Below are 18,912 nucleotides of genomic sequence, written 5' to 3' on the forward strand. Positions count from 1 at the left end.
GAAAAAAAAAAAATTAGTCAGGAAATTCCTGGCTGGGCTGACTTTGGGGTAAGGCTGTGCACGAGAGGGAGAGCTGAGGCCTCGCCCCACACACGGGCTGCTGCTCTCACACACGTGGGCACACTGCGTGGCCATGCACAGCCTGCTCACCTGGCTGCACATGGCACACACACCTGTGTGCACACGCGTGTCCCCTGCCGTGTCTGTGTCCCCCTGCCATATCTGTGTCTCCCTGCCATGCCATGTCCCCTGCCATACCGTGTTCCCCTGCCATCCTATATCCCCTGCCATGTCCCCTGCCATGCCGTGTCCCCTGCCATGCCGTGTCCCCTGTCATCCTATGTCCCCTGCCATGTCCATGTCCCCTGCCATCCTATGTCCCCTGCCATGTCCATATCCCCTGCCATCCTATGTCCCCTGCCATGTCCATGTCCACTGCCATGCCGTGTCCCCTGCCATGCCGTGTTGTTCCCCCACACTCAAGGACGGGGCAGCAGTGTCCCTGTCCCCAGACTCATGGGGCACCGGCAGCCTGGGCACCTCCAGCCATTGGCACGTGGGCCCAAGCGTGGGGCAGAAGCAGAGATCAGAGGAGAAGCGTGACCCTGGCCGTGTGTGACAGCAGCGCTGGGGACAGCCGGCTGTCCCCCCGTGGGGGTGGCCGTGGCCGTGCCTTCCCACCGCGTGTGCAGCCGGGGCTCCCTGACTCCACCTCGGAGCGGGCTGGCTCCTCGCACACGGACGAGACCATGGGAGGGACGGCTGGGCGCAGCCCGGAGCACTGCCGCTTTCTGGACGTGAGTTGATGGCTTGCCGTGCCCCGGCACCCGTGCGGTGCCAGGAGTGCCCGGCCCGTGCGTGCCCTCCTGCCGCCGAGCCCCGGCTAGCGCTGCCTTCTCCTTGAACAGGCAGAGGCGGCCGAGCCGCGCAAGAAGAGCTGCCCCAGGTACCAGCTCTGCGGACTGCTCTTCAGCCTGCTGCTCCTTGCCCTTATTCTGATATTTTTTGGGGTCAAATACCTCTGGAACCCAGCACCCAGAAAAGTAAGTAAAAACTCTTTGATCCGGCATTTCAGAGCGTTGCTTCCCCAGACGGAGCTGTCCCCCTCCCCTTGGCTCGCTGAAACTTCTAACAGCTCTCCAAAACCCAGGCGACTTCACAAAATGCATTTTCTCAGACCACAGGTATTCATGGGACTTTTAAAAATCTTTGTATTATTCATAACTAGCTTTTACTTTATGCAGGCTGGTTTTTTCCCCTGTCACCGCGTTCTTTCCCCAGTTGACAATTACAGGGGATGGGAGCTACGCCATGAAGAGTTAAAGTTTCTCTTATTTCACCGGCAGCAAATTTTATGACAAGTAAGAAAATATTTTCCATTTCATTTCAATTATCTTGCCAGAAACCGGTGGAAAAGTCATTATGCCACCGCATAAAGAGGAGAGAAAGCCAGGACGCAGTGGTGATTGATTGTCATGGATTATATTTCTTACTTTAATGTGTCTGCAATGTGAGGGACGGTGAGACGGATTAGCTTCTGGAGGAGCTCCTGCTAACTGGATTGGGCTCCTTTATTCCCAGCTGCAGCCGGGCGCTGCTGTGAGTGCTGAGCGTGTCGGGGTGGCAGCAGGGCTGTGCCTCCCCAGCCGTCTCTGCCCGCTGCAGCACCCTGACAGTGCTGCCAAACCCTTTTTATCCCCCATCCCAAGTGAATCTTTTAACCTTGAAACCCACAGCCTGCCTGCTGCCCCTCATCCTGCTTTCCTTCGCAATTCCATGCTCCTCCAGGAGGCCCCGCTTTGCACCCCATCATCGGTGGGTTTTGCTGGCTCTTAAGGACATCTCCAAAATTCCTGTGCACAGCCAAGGCAGCCTCTTTCCCACGCTGGCATCTCCAGTCTGCTCCCTGCTCTCTCCTGGAGCTGCTCCAGCCTGGCCAGGCCACCCTCCTGCCGGGCAGAGGAAGCACCCTGCTCGGTGGAAACTTTATCTTCTTATCAGCAAATAGAAATAAATACCCCCTGAAATAAAAGGAAAAACAATAAAAGCCATATGTTCCTCCAGAATCCTGCCAAGACCATTATAAAGTCTCTACTGTTCCTAGAAAAACAGGGGTCATGCCAGCCATGAGGGGAAGAGGCAGTTAACCCCTGGAGGGGCGGTTTTCTCCAAGCAGAGACAATGCCACAGCCTCAGAAAGGACATCCAGAGCCCCGGCCCTTGGTGTCCTCACTGGTGGCACTGGTGGAGGATGGAGTCCGTGCACCTGATGGGCAGGCACGAGAAAGCAGAGCTGTTCCTGCAGCAGAGCTGCAAACAGACATTCCCAGAGCCCAGCGCTGCCCTGCCCCTGGGGCTATGGGGCTTCTGCAGCTGGGCCAGGAATCCTCAGGACAAACAGGCTGGAGGGGGGCTGGAAGTTGGTAACGCTCAAAAATATCAGCCAAGGGGAATCAAACTCTTTAAAGAACATGAAACCCTTCAAGCTTCCTTCATGCAACTGGAGAGTGGAAAAAAACTTGAAAGAAGAGTTGTTGCTCTGAGGAGTGGCCTTGGACACGGCTCTGCCCTCTGCACAGCAGCCTCCTCCAGCCAGCACAGCTGATGATTCAGCTAACGAGGGGTTCATCACAGCCTTCAGAGGGACATATTTCAACCATTCACCAGCAAGTGTCATTTTTAGCCCTATAAAACATCTCATAGCTCTCTGAGCAGCACAGAGCTGGCAAAGCCCAAGGGGGTTAGCTGGCTGCTGTGCTGGCCAAAGTCATTCTCTGTAAATGGAGGAGCACTTGAAGGTAAGGTGCCACCCGGGATCCTGCCCTCCTTGAAATGATTTATGGCACTGTGTGCATTTTGTCAGTCAAACCAGCAGCCTTCCACCCATTTTAGGCTTCAGACTGTTTTACCATATCATAAAATGCACGGAGAGCTGTATATCTTCACAAAGTCTTCCTGCAGACCAAGAGGAGATGTCCGTGGCTGCCAAGGCGCACATCACTCCTCTGACCTTTCAGCAGGGGTGAATGTTCCCATCAGTTCCTGTCTGCACAGGCTGTCCTGCACCCAGGTGGGTGCCAAACAGGGATACCCCTGCTGAGAACACTGCTAAGAGGCTTTGAATCCCCGAGGGGAGGGATGTGCAGGAGCCAGGGGACTGTGAGAGGGGGTTTGGGCTGGCACTAAGGGCAGAGCTCCTTAGTCCTCCTGCCCTGGTCCACGGCCATGCCGTGGGATGAACAGGGAGGGCTCTGCCATCCCCGTGCCTCCACCTCTGCTCCCTGTCCCGCGGACTTGAGGGGGTTTGCAGAACCCCTTTACTTCCACACAGCGCCGTTCAAACGAGGCTCCCCAGGGCCCGGCAGCTCTCGCCGCGCCAGCAGGATCGTTTTTGTTCTTCAAATAGCATCTGCCACTACTCACCCTGTAAGGGTCAGGCATCCCTGCGAGCCCCTGCGAGCGGGGAGCGCTGCTGCTCCCGGCGCCGCTCCCCGGGGATCTGCGCCGCCGGGAAGCCGGCTGCTAACGCCCCGGAGCTCTGCAGCAGCCCTCGAGGGGGTCTTTGATCCGCAGGCAATCCTTGATCTCCTCCAGGCAGAGAGAGGCTCTTACCTCTGCCTTTCAGGAGAAACAGAAGGCACAGAGATGGAGTGAGTAAGCTGGGGAGGACACGGTGGAGCAGGTGAGCTGGGGACACCGTGATGGAGCAAACCAGCCAGGGATGCAGTGTGCAACAAGCAGACAACCAGGGAGAAGGGAGAGTGAAGCACCTGTGGGTTCGGGAACTCAGTCCAGCCTGGGATGTAACCAGGTTCATGCCACAGAAAGCACCAGCAAAGGCTGAGCTGGGGCAAAGCTCCTGCTGCAGGTGTGTGAGGAGCATCTTCTCCCAGGTTTGGCACACATTACCCTCATCCTGGCTGCAGCCTGCCCTCTCACCCAGCCCAGGCTCCTGCCTGGGAGCTGCCTCCCCTCGTGCTGCCCTGGTGATTGCCCTGGCTCAGAGCTGGGCTGTGAGGGAGCAGCCAGACCCATGGCAGGGTCCCAGCAGTGGTGGTCACACACCCACTGGACAGCCTGTGAAACCAGAGGGTGCTGAGCTGACCCCTGTGTGACTTTGGCCTCCCAGGTTTATGACATGGAGCACACGTTCTTCAGCAACGGTGAGAGGAAGAAGATTGTGATGGAGATTGACCCACTGGCCAGGACAGAGACCTTCAGCAGCGGGAATGGCAGTGAGGAGATCCTAGAGATCCATGACTTCAAAAACGTGAGTGTGGCAGCTTGTCCCTGAGAGCCTGCAGTCCTGCAGCAGGACTGATGGGATCCTGCAGGATGCTGTGGAGTCCCTGGAGCAAGTCCAGGACTATTTATTTCTGCATCAGGGAGAGCCAGACCCAGACATGCTGGGGATGCTCTCAAAGGAAAGGAGATGTGCTACCTACATAAGCTTCCACCAGTATTTAATAGTGGTGTGCTTCAGTTCCAGTGAAATACATCCTAGAAGCCAGAGCTAGTTATTGGATTTACCCTTGCAAAGGAATGCAATGATCATCAGTCTATCTGAGCCCAGTGCATTTGTCTGTCTGAAGAGCATTAAAACCTCATGACACTGAAGAAGGCTCTCTATGAAACCTAATTAAAATTTGTAGGGAAATACCCTGTGCAGTGACATATGGCAAAATTTTGAGCTAATAACCTAGCAGGAACTGGGGGCTGAACATTCATATAACCATAACGGTCAGATGCTATCTGCATATTTTTATTTATTATAATGAGAGCTCATGATAGTTATCAGGAGAAGAGGAGCAGAATAAAATTTTATGACTACCTGCCTTAAAATATTTGTAAAAATCCCAGTTCTCCCACACCATAAAATGCAATATCCCTTATGAGAACCTGTTAGTGCATCTTAGCACCGCTGCTGAACGGAACTGGCACAAAAATAGCAACAGGAAAAATATGACTGAACCTTCCTCCTCCAGCTGTACCCTGCCTCCAATGGGTTATTCATCCTCCTCTTTGCCCTGACTGCTTTTTGGGTGTTTGCTTTGATCCTGTAGGGAATAACCGGCATCTTCTTTGTGGGACTTCAAAAATGTTTCATCAAAACTCAGACTAAAGTTCTGCCTGAGACGACAGAGGCCAAGATCCCTGAGCTTGAGGTGGGTGAATAGAACAGGGCTCCCCTCTGCCCTGTGAAATCCACTCCTCTCCCTGGCAGAGGGGCTGCCATTCCTTCCCATCTGCTCCAGCCTTCCCAGAGATGTGCAATAAAGAAATAATGAGTTGTGATCGCTTCATAAACTGATCTTATTTCAGAGGATTGATTATGAAAACAAATGAAAAGAGACGGGATTAGAAAGCAGCAGACAAAAGCCTCTCAGCACAATAGCAGAGATCAAGAACAATAATCCTGTTGTAGTCGAAAGGTCGTAAGGCAGCTCAGGATTAGCAGGCACCAAAAAGTCAATCAAATTGTTTTCTCCAAGATTTGAGCCTTATGTTTTCAAACAGAATGAGGGAGAAATAAGGGATTTTAAAGAGCAGCCACATTTAAGAAATGCAAATTGAGGAAACTCTTGGCATGCAGACCTGAGAGGTGGGAAGCACCAGGCTGGAGCCACTTCCTTGTCCTGCATGGACCTTCATCCCACTGATGTGCCTGATTGCTTCCTGCATCCTGCTGCAAGGAGCCTCACGCCTTGCATGCTGCATGGAGAAAAGTGTGGACTCCATGATTTAACCCCTCCCTGACAGTGTGGCCTGGAGTGACAGCTCAGTCCCTGACAGCAGTGGTCCCTTGTCCCTGTCCCCATCCCCAGGCCCTGGTGGTGGCACAGCCTTCCTGCCTCCCCATTTGCAAGAGGACGGGTGTTAGCAGATTGAATCCCCCCTAGGGAAGCTGCTGCAGATAAAAAGCCAGCAGGACACGTGTTTGAAATGAAGCGTGGGCAGAAACACTTCCCTGAATCATGACCCAAATTCCCAGACACCGATTCTTTGATTATGCCCTAAGAAGCTAATAGATCTTTTCAGCTACCATCGTAAAAGGGATATAACTTCCCAGGCTTTAGCAGAACATTGCCCCGGGTAGAGAGCTGAAATGTAAAACCCAGTGAGATAAATGTAGATTTAAGCTCCAGTCATGTCTTCTTGGAGCCTGCACCCTGCCAGGTCCTGCAGGCAGCACTTTCCTGACCCTGCAGCTTCCACCAGACACTCCAAAAATGACCCAGACTGGGTCAGGCTCTGTTGGCTCCTTCCTATGACTTCCCAAAGCCATAAGGAAAAACTCTATAAAAGATATATACAGCTCTAGAAGCCTTCTGGAGAGAAAAACACTTTTTGCCAGCTTGCTCTATGGGCTACCACCACCAACACAGACAACGTTGCCTTGGCAGAGAGCTCAGCACAGACCCATCCCATAATCTTTATATATCTCCCTCCCTAAGTGCCTGCCAAAACACACCATGGCCTAATGCAACAGCAGAGACATGTGGTATAAATTACAGAACACAGCCGTGCAAAGAATTTCTGTGAGGAGTAAATTAAAGTGTTCGATCAAAAACTCAGTAGCAGAAGGAGAGAGGAATTAAATCCTAGGAGCAAAGTAGAGCAGAGGTGTTTTAATGTTGTGTTTTGAATGACTAAGGGGGTTCCAGAAGGCTCTTCCAGATAGCGGGGACTGTGCAGGAAAAGGGTCTTGGGTGATGAACTGAGAGAGGAGAGCAGGGTGGTGAGGGCTGTCAGGGTATTGTGTGTGCATCCCGTGAGCCCCACGAGCCAAGGCAGGTGAAGTCCAGCTGCTCTCTGGGAGGGCAGAGGTGCCTCTAAGCCAAGGGGAGGAGAAGCAGCCAGTGCTGGGGGCAGGGTGTGTCACCACGCCAGGGTAATGTCTTGCTCTTCTTCCAGGGACAAGAAATCACCACCACCTACTTTGAGCAGTCTGTGGTCTGGGTGCCTGGGGAAAAGCCCATTCAGAACAAGGAATTCCTGAAGGGCTCCAAAATTTTTGACATCTGCAAAAATGTGACCATCTTCTGGATCCACCCCACGCCAATAGCAGGTACAAGGAGCCATCTCCTCCCCACGGGGCTCATGAGCCCTCTCAGTGGGAACAGCCCTGCCACACACCTGTGCCCCCCTGCCATGTCCCCCTCTGTGACGTGGTGGGAACCCACTTTCACAGCCTCCTTGTACATCTCAGTCATGAACACCGTGCTCCCCGTGACCACAGGAGATCATGGCCAAGGTAATAGCAGGGGCTGAAGACTCCCTCTACAAAGCACTTGTTTCTGCCAGCTCCCCGCCGCCCTGCACTTTGCAGAGTGGCCACCCTCCTCATAACAAGGGCAAAAAAAAAAATAATCCCTTGTACCTACAAAGAAAGCCACGCTGCTGGAAACTGGGACACCTAAATTCTCGTCACCACATGAACATCAGAGTGTGAGCAGACATCTGCATCTAAATCACACGGCGGGGTTGCCACCTCCAGCTGCTCACTACAGAGCCCTCGCAGAGGTTGTGGCCTCTGAGATGTGCTGGTGTAATTACCCGCTCTCTCTAACCCACTTCCAGCTGAATGAGCCAGTTCAAAAATCCCTGCTGAGCCAACTCCCTCTGCTCTGCAGCCACAGAGGCACATGGCATCGCTCACAGGTACAGGCCAGCTCACCTGTGCTCTGGAGGGCAGGTGGGCACCACAGCTCCCTGCTGCAGAGGGAGGCTGGTGTCCCCGACTGCTGTCCCCTTTCTGCCTCCTTGTCCCTGCCGTTAGACCCTCCTGCAGCAGTGTCCTGGGTCAGTGAGTCCAGCTGGGTCACCAAGGTGCATCCGAGGCCTTTGCCAGGACAGCAGTGTCCCAAGGCTGTCTGGCACCTTCCCTAGCAAAGGAAATTATTGCTGCTGTGGCTCTTTCCTAAGCTAAGAGAGCTGAAGCTGGGCATGATCTGCCCCAGATCGTGTTGCTCTGCTGGGGCTCTACAAATCCACCCCCCAGCAGCAGAGCCCACCGGGAGGATGTGCTTCTGCACACCCACAGCCCCATGCAGGAGAAGCCAACAGCACCCACCCATGGGCATGGGGGTGGAACGGGCCAGTATCTCCCTCAGCCCTGTCCCAGGCTGGCTGAGAGCAGGAGGCAATGGAGCACTAGTTTGCAGTGGGCTTTTCGTGTACCTTGGCACCAAATTCTGGTAGAGACATTAATTCTTGCTGCTGCATTTGTCCCTCTGTTCCGTGGTTATTGACAGCAACATTTGGACTCTCCCTGTAGCTCCTGAACTGGCCAACCTTGAAGGGGCAGAAGAAGAAGACCCTGAGCTGCTGGTAGACAGCCAGAGCTGGCTGGACGGGGGGAGCGAACACGAGCGGCAGGAGGACACGCAGGCGGGGCCCCAGCGGCGGGCACGGCAGCTCACCGAGGAGGAGCTGCCCGTCAACGACTACGTGAGTGAGGGACCCCCACCATGGGGTTTGTGAGTGAGGGACCCCCACCATGGGCTGCGTGAGTGAGGGACCCCCACCATGGGTTTTGTGAGTGAGGGACCCCCACCATGGGCTGCGTGAGTGAGGGACCCCCACCATGGGGTTTGTGAGTGAGGGACCCCCACTATGGGCTGCGTGAGTGAGGGAACCCACCCTAGGCTGCCCTACCTGAGTGAGGGAACGCCACCCTGGCCAACGTCCTGGGCTGTCTTGGCCGTGGTCAGGGGTGCCCCGGCTGTGCTGCTTGGGATGCCCTGTGCACACCCTTGGGTGTCTCCATGTCCCGGGGAGCCCTGCTCCTCTCCTGGGTGCCCCGAGTGCCCTCCCAGGCTGCGCTGTCCCCGCTCCCGGGTGCCCCAGCCCCACAGCCCCCTCTGACTCCGTCTCTTCCCGGCAGTCGGAGAACGGGCTGGAGTTCCACCCCCTGTGGGACGAGCGAGGCTACTGCTGTGCCCGGTGCCGCCGTGCCAACCGCTACTGCCGGCGGGTCTGCGAGCCCCTGCTGGGCTACCACCCCTACCCCTACTGCTACCAGGGCGGCAGGGTCATCTGCCGCATCATCATGCCCTGCAACTGGTGGATCGCGCGGATGCTGGGCAGGGTGTAGCCGTGCCCGCTGCCACCCTCCCGGAGCCGGCTGGCACACGGGCAGCACCGACAGCGGGCACTGCCAGCCGCTGCTCCTGCCCCGCCGCCGCCGCGGCCCCGCACCCCGCGGGGCTGCGGGACGGCCGGCGGAGCGGCAGCCGGCTGAGCTGCGAGCGGCGGGCAATAAACGTCTTGTATGAGCGATTGCAAAGAGGATGGAAAGTCGTTTCGCCTCGGTCTGATGCTTAATGGCTCTGCGGATGATGGAATTGCGTGGCCGCCTCCAGGAGCGCCCGTGAGTCGGGTGCGGGGTGCGGAGGGCTCTGCTGTCCTCCCTGCTGCTGCTCGGCCTGTCTGACCTTCTGTCCCTGCCTGCTCTGACGCGTTCCGCGGTGGCTGCTGGCAGCTCAGGGGTGCCACCAGTCCCCTCCGGAGCTGTTGCAGCACAGGCACAGGGAGCTGGCACAGGGAGCTCCCTGAGGAACCGAGCAGCCAAAGTCACAGGGAGTCCACTCCTCTGGAGGACCCCAGGTGCCACCGGCTGTCCCCAGCCCTGTCACCAACAAATGGGCAAAGCCTGAGCTGCAGGAGAGAAGTCCTGAGCACGGCAGCTGCCCTGAGCAGGACACAGGGCTGAAGGCTCACACCAAAACCCCCTGGGCACACTTCTGCCATGACCTTGGGCTCATGCCAAAGCCAGGTCCCAGGTTTCATCCCAGGGAGCCAGCTGCTGCTGAGCAGCTCCGACATCCTGCAGGTGTCACCAGGCAAAACCCTCAGTGTCACTAGGGGAGCACACTGCCATGGCTGGAATGTACAGACAGAGCAGGGAACAGAGACAGGTGCCAGGTGTGGCGTCCCCAGGGCTGCCAGCCCCCCCTCACATCCCTGCAGCTGCCATGGGGATGTGAGCACATTCTAAGAGCAGCTCCCCTTCTCCCTGTCCATGGCTGCACTGACAGAGTGGTTAAAACACTGGGAGCTCCCCACCTGGCATCCCAAGGGACACCAGCCAGCCTTGGGGACACCAAGCCTTTCTGACAAGTCCCTTGAGACATTTATCCCACTGAGAGGGGAGGTGCAAACACAGCAGGGGGATGTGTGAAACCCACCCAGCCATGGCTGCTGCAAGAAACCAGAGCCCTGGGGCCAGCCAGCAATGCTTCTGTCTCTGCTCAGTGTCCAGGCAGGTGACCAAGGTGCACACAATGCCTTTGCCAGGACACTGGTGTCCCAGCTCTGCCTGGCACTTCCCCCAGCACATGCCTGTACATCCATCACATCTGTCCAAATTAAAGTTGTGTACATCAGTGCTGTTTAACCAGGTAAGATCCACACCCTCTGATGGCTGCAGTGCTTTGCTGCCTGTGGGGATGAGCAGGCTTGCACAAGCCTCCACAACCCATGCTGCTTTTCCTGCAGCTGCCTGGAAACCTCCAGGCTCCCTGTGCCAGCCTCTGCCAGAACCATCCCCATCCACCTGGCACCACCTCCTGTGGATGCCCCAGGAAGGAATCTGCCTGCAGGGGCACGGAGCAGGGCAGGATCCTTCCCTCTGTGCAGGCTTTAAGTTGACAATGGGTTTATCCAAATCCATTCCTGCCTCTCACGTGTGCCTGCCCTGTCTCCATGCATCCCTTCAGTGCCACTCTCCAGCCCAGCTGCCCTGCTCTGACACATTCTGCCTCACCACCCCGAGCCAGGAGGCGTTCAGCCAGCCAGGAGCTGACAAAAGGCTGATTTACTCACCTGGGCTGAATGCAACACGAGGGTTTGGGGCGTTTCCCTCCAGGTTCCTCCCTCAGCAGCCAGGCTGGCCCATTCCAGGCCATTGCTGGGCTGGGGCAGCTCAGCCAGCACCCAGGCAGCTTTGGCCAGAAGGGTGACACTGACAAAGGGCCACCACTGCTACCCCTGGCTTCACTGCTCTGGTTACACCTGCCTCCTCCCCAGGAGCAGGACAGGCAGCTCCACACCCAGCCAGACACAGCTCAGATCCAGCCAGTTCGGTGCCTGAGACCCAAAATTCCCCCCAAGCTTGACAGAGGGGTGCTCCACTGCTTCACTGCAGCACCAGGCTCCAAAAGGCAGAGGCTTGCTGACAAAACAGCCCAAAAATGAGCAGTAACAAATGATTTTAAAAGCTTAAATCCACATTTCTTGCCCTGGGGAGCAGCTGGGGCCTGGCAGGGCCCTGCCCTTTGCTCCAAGCCAGCAGCCAGCAGGCCAAGGGTGCACATGTTCACACTGGGCTGAAGTTACCCACCCTGCTCCTGGGCTGGGGTGCTCCAGGCCCTCTGCTCCAGCACTGTTACACAACCGCTGTTATGAAGAAAATTCAATTACAGAAGTTATTTGCAAGCAGAAGTGTACCAGTGCACGTTGGAAGAATGCAAATTGCAGTGGCCAGAGGTTCCTGCTGGCCCAGAGTGAGCAGAGCAGCCCTGGGGGCACTTGCTGCTCTTCCAGCAAAGGAATTTCCAGGACACAAAAAGAAAAGTCAAAGAGGTTTCATAGAGTAAAATATCTTAATATTTATTGTGTCTCAAGACAAAAAGAATTCTACTCAATACATAAAATGAGTTGAAGCAGCATATAATACTGACAATCAAGTCACAGCTGAATCGGTGCAAGGACACCTACCAAGGTAAAGGCACCAGGAGCTACATCACCAAACCTCACTACAGCTTACAAAGAACCACTACAGCCCGTACTTAAAGAAGTACAACTATAAAAAAGTATATAAAACCCAGGGGAGGGAGGAGACAGCTTGGCAACAACCTTGCTGAGCCAAGGCTTCAGGCAGGCAGGGCTGTGTTTAACAGCCCTATCTCAAGAACAACTGTGTCTGGAGAGTGAGGGGATGTCAAGGGGCTGCCCGAGGCAAGGGGAAGCGTGTCTTTCCCAGTGGAGGCACTGAAGATGAGCACTGGGACACCCAGGAGGCCACCAGCACAGTCAGTCCAGCACAGTGTGGCACTCGGTGCAAGAGCCGGGGGCTGCAGCCACCACAGCCACACCAATTATTACCCCAGGCAGTGGCACAGCAGAGGAGTGTCAGGACAAATCCCCGAGTGCACCAGGACAGCTGCTGCCCTCCTTTCTATGAGCTAGACGAGAAGAAGATCAGTCAGTTCAAAGCAAGATTTCACGACGTGGCATCCAGAGGAAAACTGGAGGTGGAGGCATCCTCCCCAGCCATTCCCTGCAATGCACACAGCAGAGTGTTAGCAGACAGGATGGATCTAGACACAGGCTGGAATGACACAGGCTGAAATGACACAGGCTGGAACGACACAGGCTGAAATGACACAGGCTAAAATGACATAGCAGACATGCTCTTGCAGGTGCCCTCCAACCCTAACCCCCCCCCAAAGTGGTACCCCCACCCCAAGGGTGAGCAGCAGCAGCCAGGGGGGCAGAGGCAGCCCACCAGGCTTACAGACATACCCAGGCACAGGCACAGAGCGCGGGGGGGCAGCTACACCATCTCATACTGATTGTTGGTGATGTACCGGGACAGGCAGCAGGACAGAATGATGCCAATCAACTGAAAAGGAGAGAAAACAAACCCTGCATGTCAGAGGCAGCCAAAAACAGGGAGGGGTGTCTTCAGGAGAAAACCTGACAAAGTGATCCAGGGTTTTATGAAATCCAGGGATGGACAGTGGGGTTTACAAACCCCACAAGGGCTGCTGCACCCTGCTTCAGAACCACTGAAAGTGGCTGAAGCACAGGATCCTGGCAGCACCAACTAAACAAGCTCCTCACTAGAGATGCTCCAGCTCCCATCCTGTTACAAGCTGCTTCACCAAGCATGGATTGTTTTATGGTAATTGCAGAGATTACACAGATACCAGGAGCGTCACAGCCAATTACACGGCCACGGGAGAACGGCAGCACCTCTCCCTGTGCAAGGACACTGGGGAAGCAAGGCTGCTGCTCTCACATCAGGAAGGCTCTGTTATCACAACACAGCCTCCCAGCACCTGTGCAGACTCCAGGGCCAGATCCTGCATGACTCTGACCTCCACAAGCCAAGTTAGAGGCACATGGGCACAACAGGAATCCTGTCAGAGGCGTGACCCAGCCAAGCTTGCTGAAGGGGCAATAAATGCTAGGAACTGGTTACAATTCCTAAGCCTGCCATGAGCTGAGATAACGCTGCAGCTGGGAGTGTGTGTGCAGTTCCCCACTGAATCTCAGTGAGCCCAGCCCAGCCCAGCCCAGCCAGGAGGAGTGGTGCGAGCAGCGGGCACGGCGGAGCAGCTCCGGCTCTCGGGCTGTCCCAAAGCACTCAGTACCACGAGCTGCAGGCTCCCACCTCTGCCCAGTTCAGTCCATCTGTTACAGAAATCACACAGTGACAAGCTCATACAACTGAGTATCTCAGCAGGCTCCTGCTCCCCAGCCCCAGTCCCGGCCAGCAGCACCTTGACGCTCACGCCACGGCCACTGGTCACAGGGAGGCAGAGTCTGAGCCCCTCCAAAGGCAGGGCTGGCTGCTCAGCACCAGAGCCCAGCCAGCTTGCACAGAGCAGCTGGAGGAGGGCCAGCTGCACATCCTGCAGCCCTCAGAAAGCCCTCGGCACCTCGGGAAGCCCCAGCGTGGCGTCAGCGCCCGGCTGGGGGCAGGGGCCTCCCGCTTCCTGCCGGGATGAAGCTGCTGGAGCTGGGGCTGGGGCTGGGGCTGGAGCTGGGGCTGGGGCTGGAGCTGGGGCTGGGGCTGGAGCTGGGGCTGGGGCTGGAGCTGGGGCTGGGGCTGGAGCTGGGGCTGGGGCTGGAGCTGGGGCTGGGGCTGGAGCTGGGGCTGGGGCTGGAGCTGGGGCTGGGGCTGGAGCTGGGGCTGGGGCTGGAGCTGGGGCTGGGGCTGGAGCTGGGGCTGGGGCTGGCCAGCACGCTGCTGCTGCTGCTGCTGTGGCTCCTGCAGGAAGTGCCCTGCACGATAAAGTGAAGGAGACATTGGAGGAGAGGACACCAGGGCAGGGCAGGGTGGTCAGCCACCAGCACAAGTGGTGCCACACTGGCACTCACGGAGATGCCAAACACCCTCCTGGTGTCAGCGTGGGTGGGTAGGAAAAGGAAGGGCACGGATTTGATCCCTGCCAACAGCAGACACAGAGCTTGTCCACCTCCGTTTGTTTTTTCTTGGAGTCTGTTGTTTCAGAGAGATCTTCCCAAATAAACCTGGGCTCAAGGAAACAGAGCTGGGGCTCCAGCCCTGGGTGTGAGACTGGGGCCTGCACAGCAGATTAAAACCAAGGGGAATCCACAGAGTAGCTGCTCCTCCCTGACTGAAACCAACCGTGCCTTTTGCACACTCCAGACTTTGCACTGGAATCAAATACCTCTGGAGACACGCTGGCTTCACTGTGCCCTCCTCCCGAGCCAGGCAAGGGAGACTCACCTGGAAACACGCGATGCCAAAGGAGATTCCGGCCACAACGCTCATTTTGGACTCCATTGTTGACGTTACCAGGAAAAAACAACCCTGCAGAGGAAGCAAAGCAAGCACGTGGACCCAGTGCTTTCCAGCCCCAGGAGCACAGACCAGCTCCTCCCCAAAGCACTGGCAGCTCCAGGGGAAGATGCTCCTGTGCAGGCAGCAGCAGGTCCTGGCTGGCCCCTCCTGCCAGGCCTCAGCAAAGCCATTTCCAGCCTCCCAGCCCAGATGCTTTATCAAGGGGAGCACTGCCCTTGGGCTGCTCCCAGCCTGAGCCAGGTGACTCATCAGAGGAACCCTTGCATCACCCAACCATCCCTGTGGATGAGGTCTCATGCCCTCACCACCGGGTCAGGACTTTGCACCCAAGGGAGATGTCAGCACTGCTGAAACAAACTTTATTGGGAAGCTACTTCCTTACTCACCTGTTCTTCAAAACACACATCCCCAAAGGCCAGTGCTTGGGTCTGGCTGGGGCCTGATCTCAAAGGAAGGAGTGGGGGAGCCTCAGACAGAAGGGAGGATTCCATAGCCTTACCCACTCCAGGGGAGTCCCTGGGCCACTGAACACCAGCATCGATAGGGCAGTTCTCCTTTCCAGCCTGCCAGGGACAGACCAGCCCTCCCCCACACACCCATCCCTGCCCTTCCCACCTCCAGGACCAGCAGGCAGATTTTTCTGAGCTTAACTTACATCCACAAACACTTTCAGCTTGGCCTTGTTTGGGTCTTTCAGATCTTGCTCCGAGCAGTCGTTCTGGCTCTTGCAGCAGCTGGGGGGGATCCCCCTCTGACTGAAGTACTCAGTCCTTTCCCAGTCAGAGTAGTTCTGCACCCCACAGCAGTGCAGCTGGAGTGGGAAGCACATTTGGGGAGTCTGGTCACACCAGGGAACTGAGCCCTGCTCCCACCACCACTGCCATGGCTCCCCCACCCTCACCCATCTCACCCAGCATCTGCCAGACTCCAAAGCCTGTGAGGGGATGCCAGTGCCACAGAGGGCAGAGGGGACACCCTGGGCCAGGGCAGCATTCCCACCTGCTGGCAGCCCGGGGCTCTCCCCCATTCCCCCCAGGTTCTCCCCCATTCCCCCCAGGCTCTCACAGTTCTCTGGATGGTGTCCACGGCCTCGCTGTGTGGATCTGCAGTCACGTTGTAGTCCTTCAAGGCCAGCTCCAGGTTACTCTCAAAGCTTGTCTTTATCTGTAAGAGAGAGGTGTCAGGGCTGTCCCTCCTGCCCTCAGGACCCCATTCCGGGTCAGGCACTGCTCGGGGATGCCAGCAGTGACTCCGGCCTGGCCAGCAGACATTTTCCAGGGCCAGGCAATTAGAGGCTGTATTAAAGGGCAGGCTGGATGCACTGTGGCAGCAGGGATGCTGCCTGTAATAACAAGGACACACACCGTGCCAGCTCCCTCCCAAGCAGGCACAGAAACCCTCCCAGGAGCTTTAATTACTGAAATTATTGTAGAAAATAGACCAAAGCCAGAAATTACAGTCCAGGGCTACTCTGCCTGTTCTGATGGAGGGACAGCGTGCTGTGCTGGACTGACCCTGCACCCAGGCTGGTCCTTCTGGGTCCTTACAGGGACCAAGCTGCTCTTTGTGCTGGTTTAACCCTATCTTTGCTGAACCAAGCAAACTAAACCAACCCTATCTTTGCTAAACCGCTCCCAAGCAGCCCCTCTGTCCCTCGGTGACATCTGCGACTGCACTGGGGTAAAAGCAGCATCAAACTCACTCTGCAGCCCCGGGACATGGCACTGGCCACCCAGACTCACCTCGTGCCTGAAGACGAACCCCACGATGGCAGCCACCAGGACGATGAGGAAGATGAGGGACAGGAGCATGGCATACTGCGGGCAGAAAGGATGGGATGGGAGGGGATGGATGGGGTGGGGTGAGGGTGGGATGGGACAGGACGGGGTAGGGTAGGGATGGGAGCAGACAGGGACAGGATGGGATGTTTCGGGATGGATCAGGACGGGTCGGGATGGATCAGGAGAGCACGGGGCTCCATCCTGCCCCGTCCCAGCCCACCCACCAGCTTGAGCATCCAGGTGCTGCCGCGGCAGGTGGCGAAGCAGCCGAAGGTGCCCAGCAGGACAACGACGGCGCCAGCGCCCACCAGCACGAACGGGACATTGGTGGCTTTCTCGTCCAACAGGGAGAAGTAGACGGCCAGGCTCACCCTACCCCAGATGCCCACGGCCAGCAGCACAATGCCCGACACCTGGTGGGGAGAGGGGAAAGCCGCGCTGGCTCGCGACTATCGCGACAGGGCGGCGCAGCCGCGACGTGCGGCGGGGGGAAGGGCGGGCGCTCACCCAGAAGACGAAGGTGTAGGTGAGCAGGACGCTCTTGAGGCAGGTGATCACCGGCTTCGTCTGCAGCCGCCGCGACGGGGACGCCATGGCCGACACCGGGCGTGCGGGGCGGGGCCGGGCGGGGCCGCGGGCACGCCCCCGGCACGCCCCCGAGCGGGCCGGCCCCGCCCCGCACCGGAGCTGCCCGAGCGCTCACGGAAATGGCCGAGCGCGCCAGACGGCGCCGTGCTCTTCCCCCCTCCTTCCGCAGGGGGCGCCCCGGCCAGGCCTGTCCCCTGTCACCCCCTGTCCTGGGACACCCCTGTCCCCTGCCACCCCCTGTCCTGGGACACCCCTGTCCGCTGTCACCCCCTGTCATGGGACATCCCTGTCCCCTGTCACCCCTGTCACCTGTCCCCCCCTGTCCTGGGACACCCCTGTCACCCCTGTCCTGGGACACCTCTGTCCCCTGTCACCCCTGTCCCCTGCCCCTGTCCCCCCCTGTCCTGGGACACCCCTATCCCCTGCAACCCCTGCCATGGGACATCCCTGTCCCCTGTCACCCCTGTTCCCTGCCACTCCTGTCCTGTAACATCGCCTGTCCCCTGTCATCCCCTGTACTGGGACACTGCTGTCCAGTGACACACCCTGTCCCGAGCCACCCTCTGTCCTGGGTCGCCCTCTGTCCTGTAACACTCCCTATCCGTTGTCACCCCTGTCCGGAGCCACCCCCTGTCCTGTGACACCCCCTTGTCTGGTGTCGCCTCCTGCCTGCCCCCTGTCACGACCTGTCCGGTGTCATCTGCTGCCTAGCCCGTGCCACCCCGTGCCTATCCCTGCTGCCTCCTGTCCGGTGCCACTCCCTGCTTAGCCCGTGTCACCCTCTCCAGTGCCACCCACCGCCTCCCCCGTGCCACCGCCTGCCGGTGTCACCCCCTGCTTTCATCACGTCACCTCCCACCTGCTTGGGGCCACCCGCTGCCACCTCCCGCCGTCCCCGTGCCACCCTGTGCCACCCCTTGCCCCACCCATGCCACCATTCCCGGCCTCCCCGGTGCCACCCCCTGCCTGTCCCGTGCCACCTCCTTGCCGGTGCCAGCCAGAGCCAGTCCCTGCTCTCCTGCTCCAGCCGTGTCCCACGCCCTGTCCCGGTGTGCAGCGGGACAGCCACCCCGTGTCCCGGCACATGGCACCACCAGCACGGCAGCAGCGCCGGCCTTGCTGCCCTCCGCGGGCTGAGCCCTCCCGGGGTGTCCCGGGGCTGTCCCGGGATGTCCTGGGGTTGTCCCGGGGTGTCCCGGGGTGTCCCGGGGGTGTCCCGGGGCTGTCCCGGGATGTCCTGGGTTTGTCCCGGGGTGTCCTGGGGTTGTCCCGGGGTGTCCCGGGGTGTCCCGGGGTTGTCCCGGGGGTGTCCCGGGGCTGTCCTGGGTTTGTCCCGGGGTGTCCTGGGGTTGTCCCGGAATGTACTGGGTTTGTCCCGGGGTGTCCTGGGGTTGTCCCGGGGTGTCGCGGGGTGTCCTGGGGGTGTCCCGGGGCTGTCCCGGGGTGTCCCGGGATGTCCTGGGTTTGTCCCGGGGTGTCCCCGGGCTGCGGGGGGCTGCGGGCTCCCCACACCGGCAGCAGCAGCAGCAGTCCCTCCCGGTGCTCTCTCCTGCCCGGGACAGCGTGTCATTAATTAGCGCGCTCCCAGCCCTGCCGCCGCATAATTAGCGCGTTGTCCCCCGCAGCCCAGGCGAGCGCTCCTACCTGCCGCAGCCAGCCCGTGCCCGGCGCTCCCGGCCCGGCCGCAGCTCCGCCGCTGCCGCCCGAGCCACGGCCCTGGCAGAGGCGCTGCGGGGCCGGTGCTCGCGGGGCCGGGCTGCGGCCGCGCACAGACCCCAGCTGCAAGCGCCTTCCTCGGCAGCGGGCTCGGAGCCTCCCGTCTGCAGCGGGGTCCCTCCCTCCCTCCCTCCCGCAGGAGGTGGGAAAGGGGACCCGGCTCCTGCGGTTTCGTGCTCGCCCCTGCAGGCCCCCGCTGCCGGAGCCCGTCAGGGCTGGCACAGGCTCGGTTTGGCTCTGTCCTGTGTCCAAACAGGCTCCTGGCTC

General features: G+C 58.4%; 2 protein-coding genes across 3 annotated transcripts; one reads left to right on the forward strand and one right to left on the reverse strand.

Moving 5' to 3' along the window:
• The first annotated feature begins 729 nt into the window (after positions 1–729).
• On the forward strand, positions 730–9,156 carry TNMD (tenomodulin). The gene is made up of 7 exons (XM_041396641.1): positions 730–797; positions 909–1,043; positions 4,130–4,270; positions 5,064–5,165; positions 6,916–7,069; positions 8,279–8,451; positions 8,888–9,156. Exons 1-7 carry the CDS (start codon positions 750–752, stop codon positions 9,095–9,097), a joined length of 963 nt encoding a protein of 320 aa, XP_041252575.1. The 5' UTR covers positions 730–749; the 3' UTR covers positions 9,098–9,156.
• Positions 9,157–11,592: 2,436 nt separating this feature from the next.
• Positions 11,593–17,147, reverse strand: TSPAN6 (tetraspanin 6). Of its 2 annotated transcripts, none has more exons than XM_041396491.1 (8): positions 16,849–17,147; positions 16,566–16,754; positions 16,303–16,377; positions 15,626–15,724; positions 15,216–15,371; positions 14,486–14,569; positions 12,529–12,628; positions 11,593–12,188 (listed from the first exon to the last, which is right to left on the reverse strand). In XM_041396491.1, the coding sequence occupies exons 1-7, from the start codon at positions 16,933–16,935 to the stop codon at positions 12,560–12,562; spliced, it is 759 nt and encodes a 252-aa protein (XP_041252425.1). In that variant the 5' UTR covers positions 16,936–17,147; the 3' UTR covers positions 11,593–12,188; positions 12,529–12,559. The 2 variants fall into 2 exon arrangements, with proteins under 2 accessions (XP_041252425.1, XP_041252424.1); XM_041396490.1 differs by having other exon boundaries at positions 11,593–12,283; positions 16,849–17,146.
• Positions 17,148–18,912: the final 1,765 nt, after the last annotated feature.

This window comes from Onychostruthus taczanowskii, unplaced genomic scaffold (genome assembly GCF_017590055.1).
Source record: "Onychostruthus taczanowskii isolate IOZ18803 unplaced genomic scaffold, ASM1759005v1 scaffold13, whole genome shotgun sequence".
Taxonomy (NCBI): domain Eukaryota; kingdom Metazoa; phylum Chordata; class Aves; order Passeriformes; family Passeridae; genus Onychostruthus; species Onychostruthus taczanowskii.

Coding starts and splice junctions, on each gene's coding strand:
- TNMD (XM_041396641.1), top strand. CDS start 750: ATGGGAGGGACGGCTGGGCGCAGCCCGGAGCACTGCCGCTTTCTGGAC. Junction 5,166..6,915: donor CCAAGATCCCTGAGCTTGAG/GTGGGTGAATAG, acceptor CTCTTCTTCCAG/GGACAAGAAATCACCACCAC. Junction 7,070..8,278: donor CCACCCCACGCCAATAGCAG/GTACAAGGAGCC, acceptor CTCTCCCTGTAG/CTCCTGAACTGGCCAACCTT.
- TSPAN6 (XM_041396491.1), bottom strand. CDS start 16,935: ATGGCGTCCCCGTCGCGGCGGCTGCAGACGAAGCCGGTGATCACCTGC. Junction 16,755..16,848: donor CCTACACCTTCGTCTTCTGG/GTGAGCGCCCGC, acceptor TCTCCCCACCAG/GTGTCGGGCATTGTGCTGCT. Junction 15,372..15,625: donor TGGACACCATCCAGAGAACT/GTGAGAGCCTGG, acceptor TTCCCACTCCAG/CTGCACTGCTGTGGGGTGCA.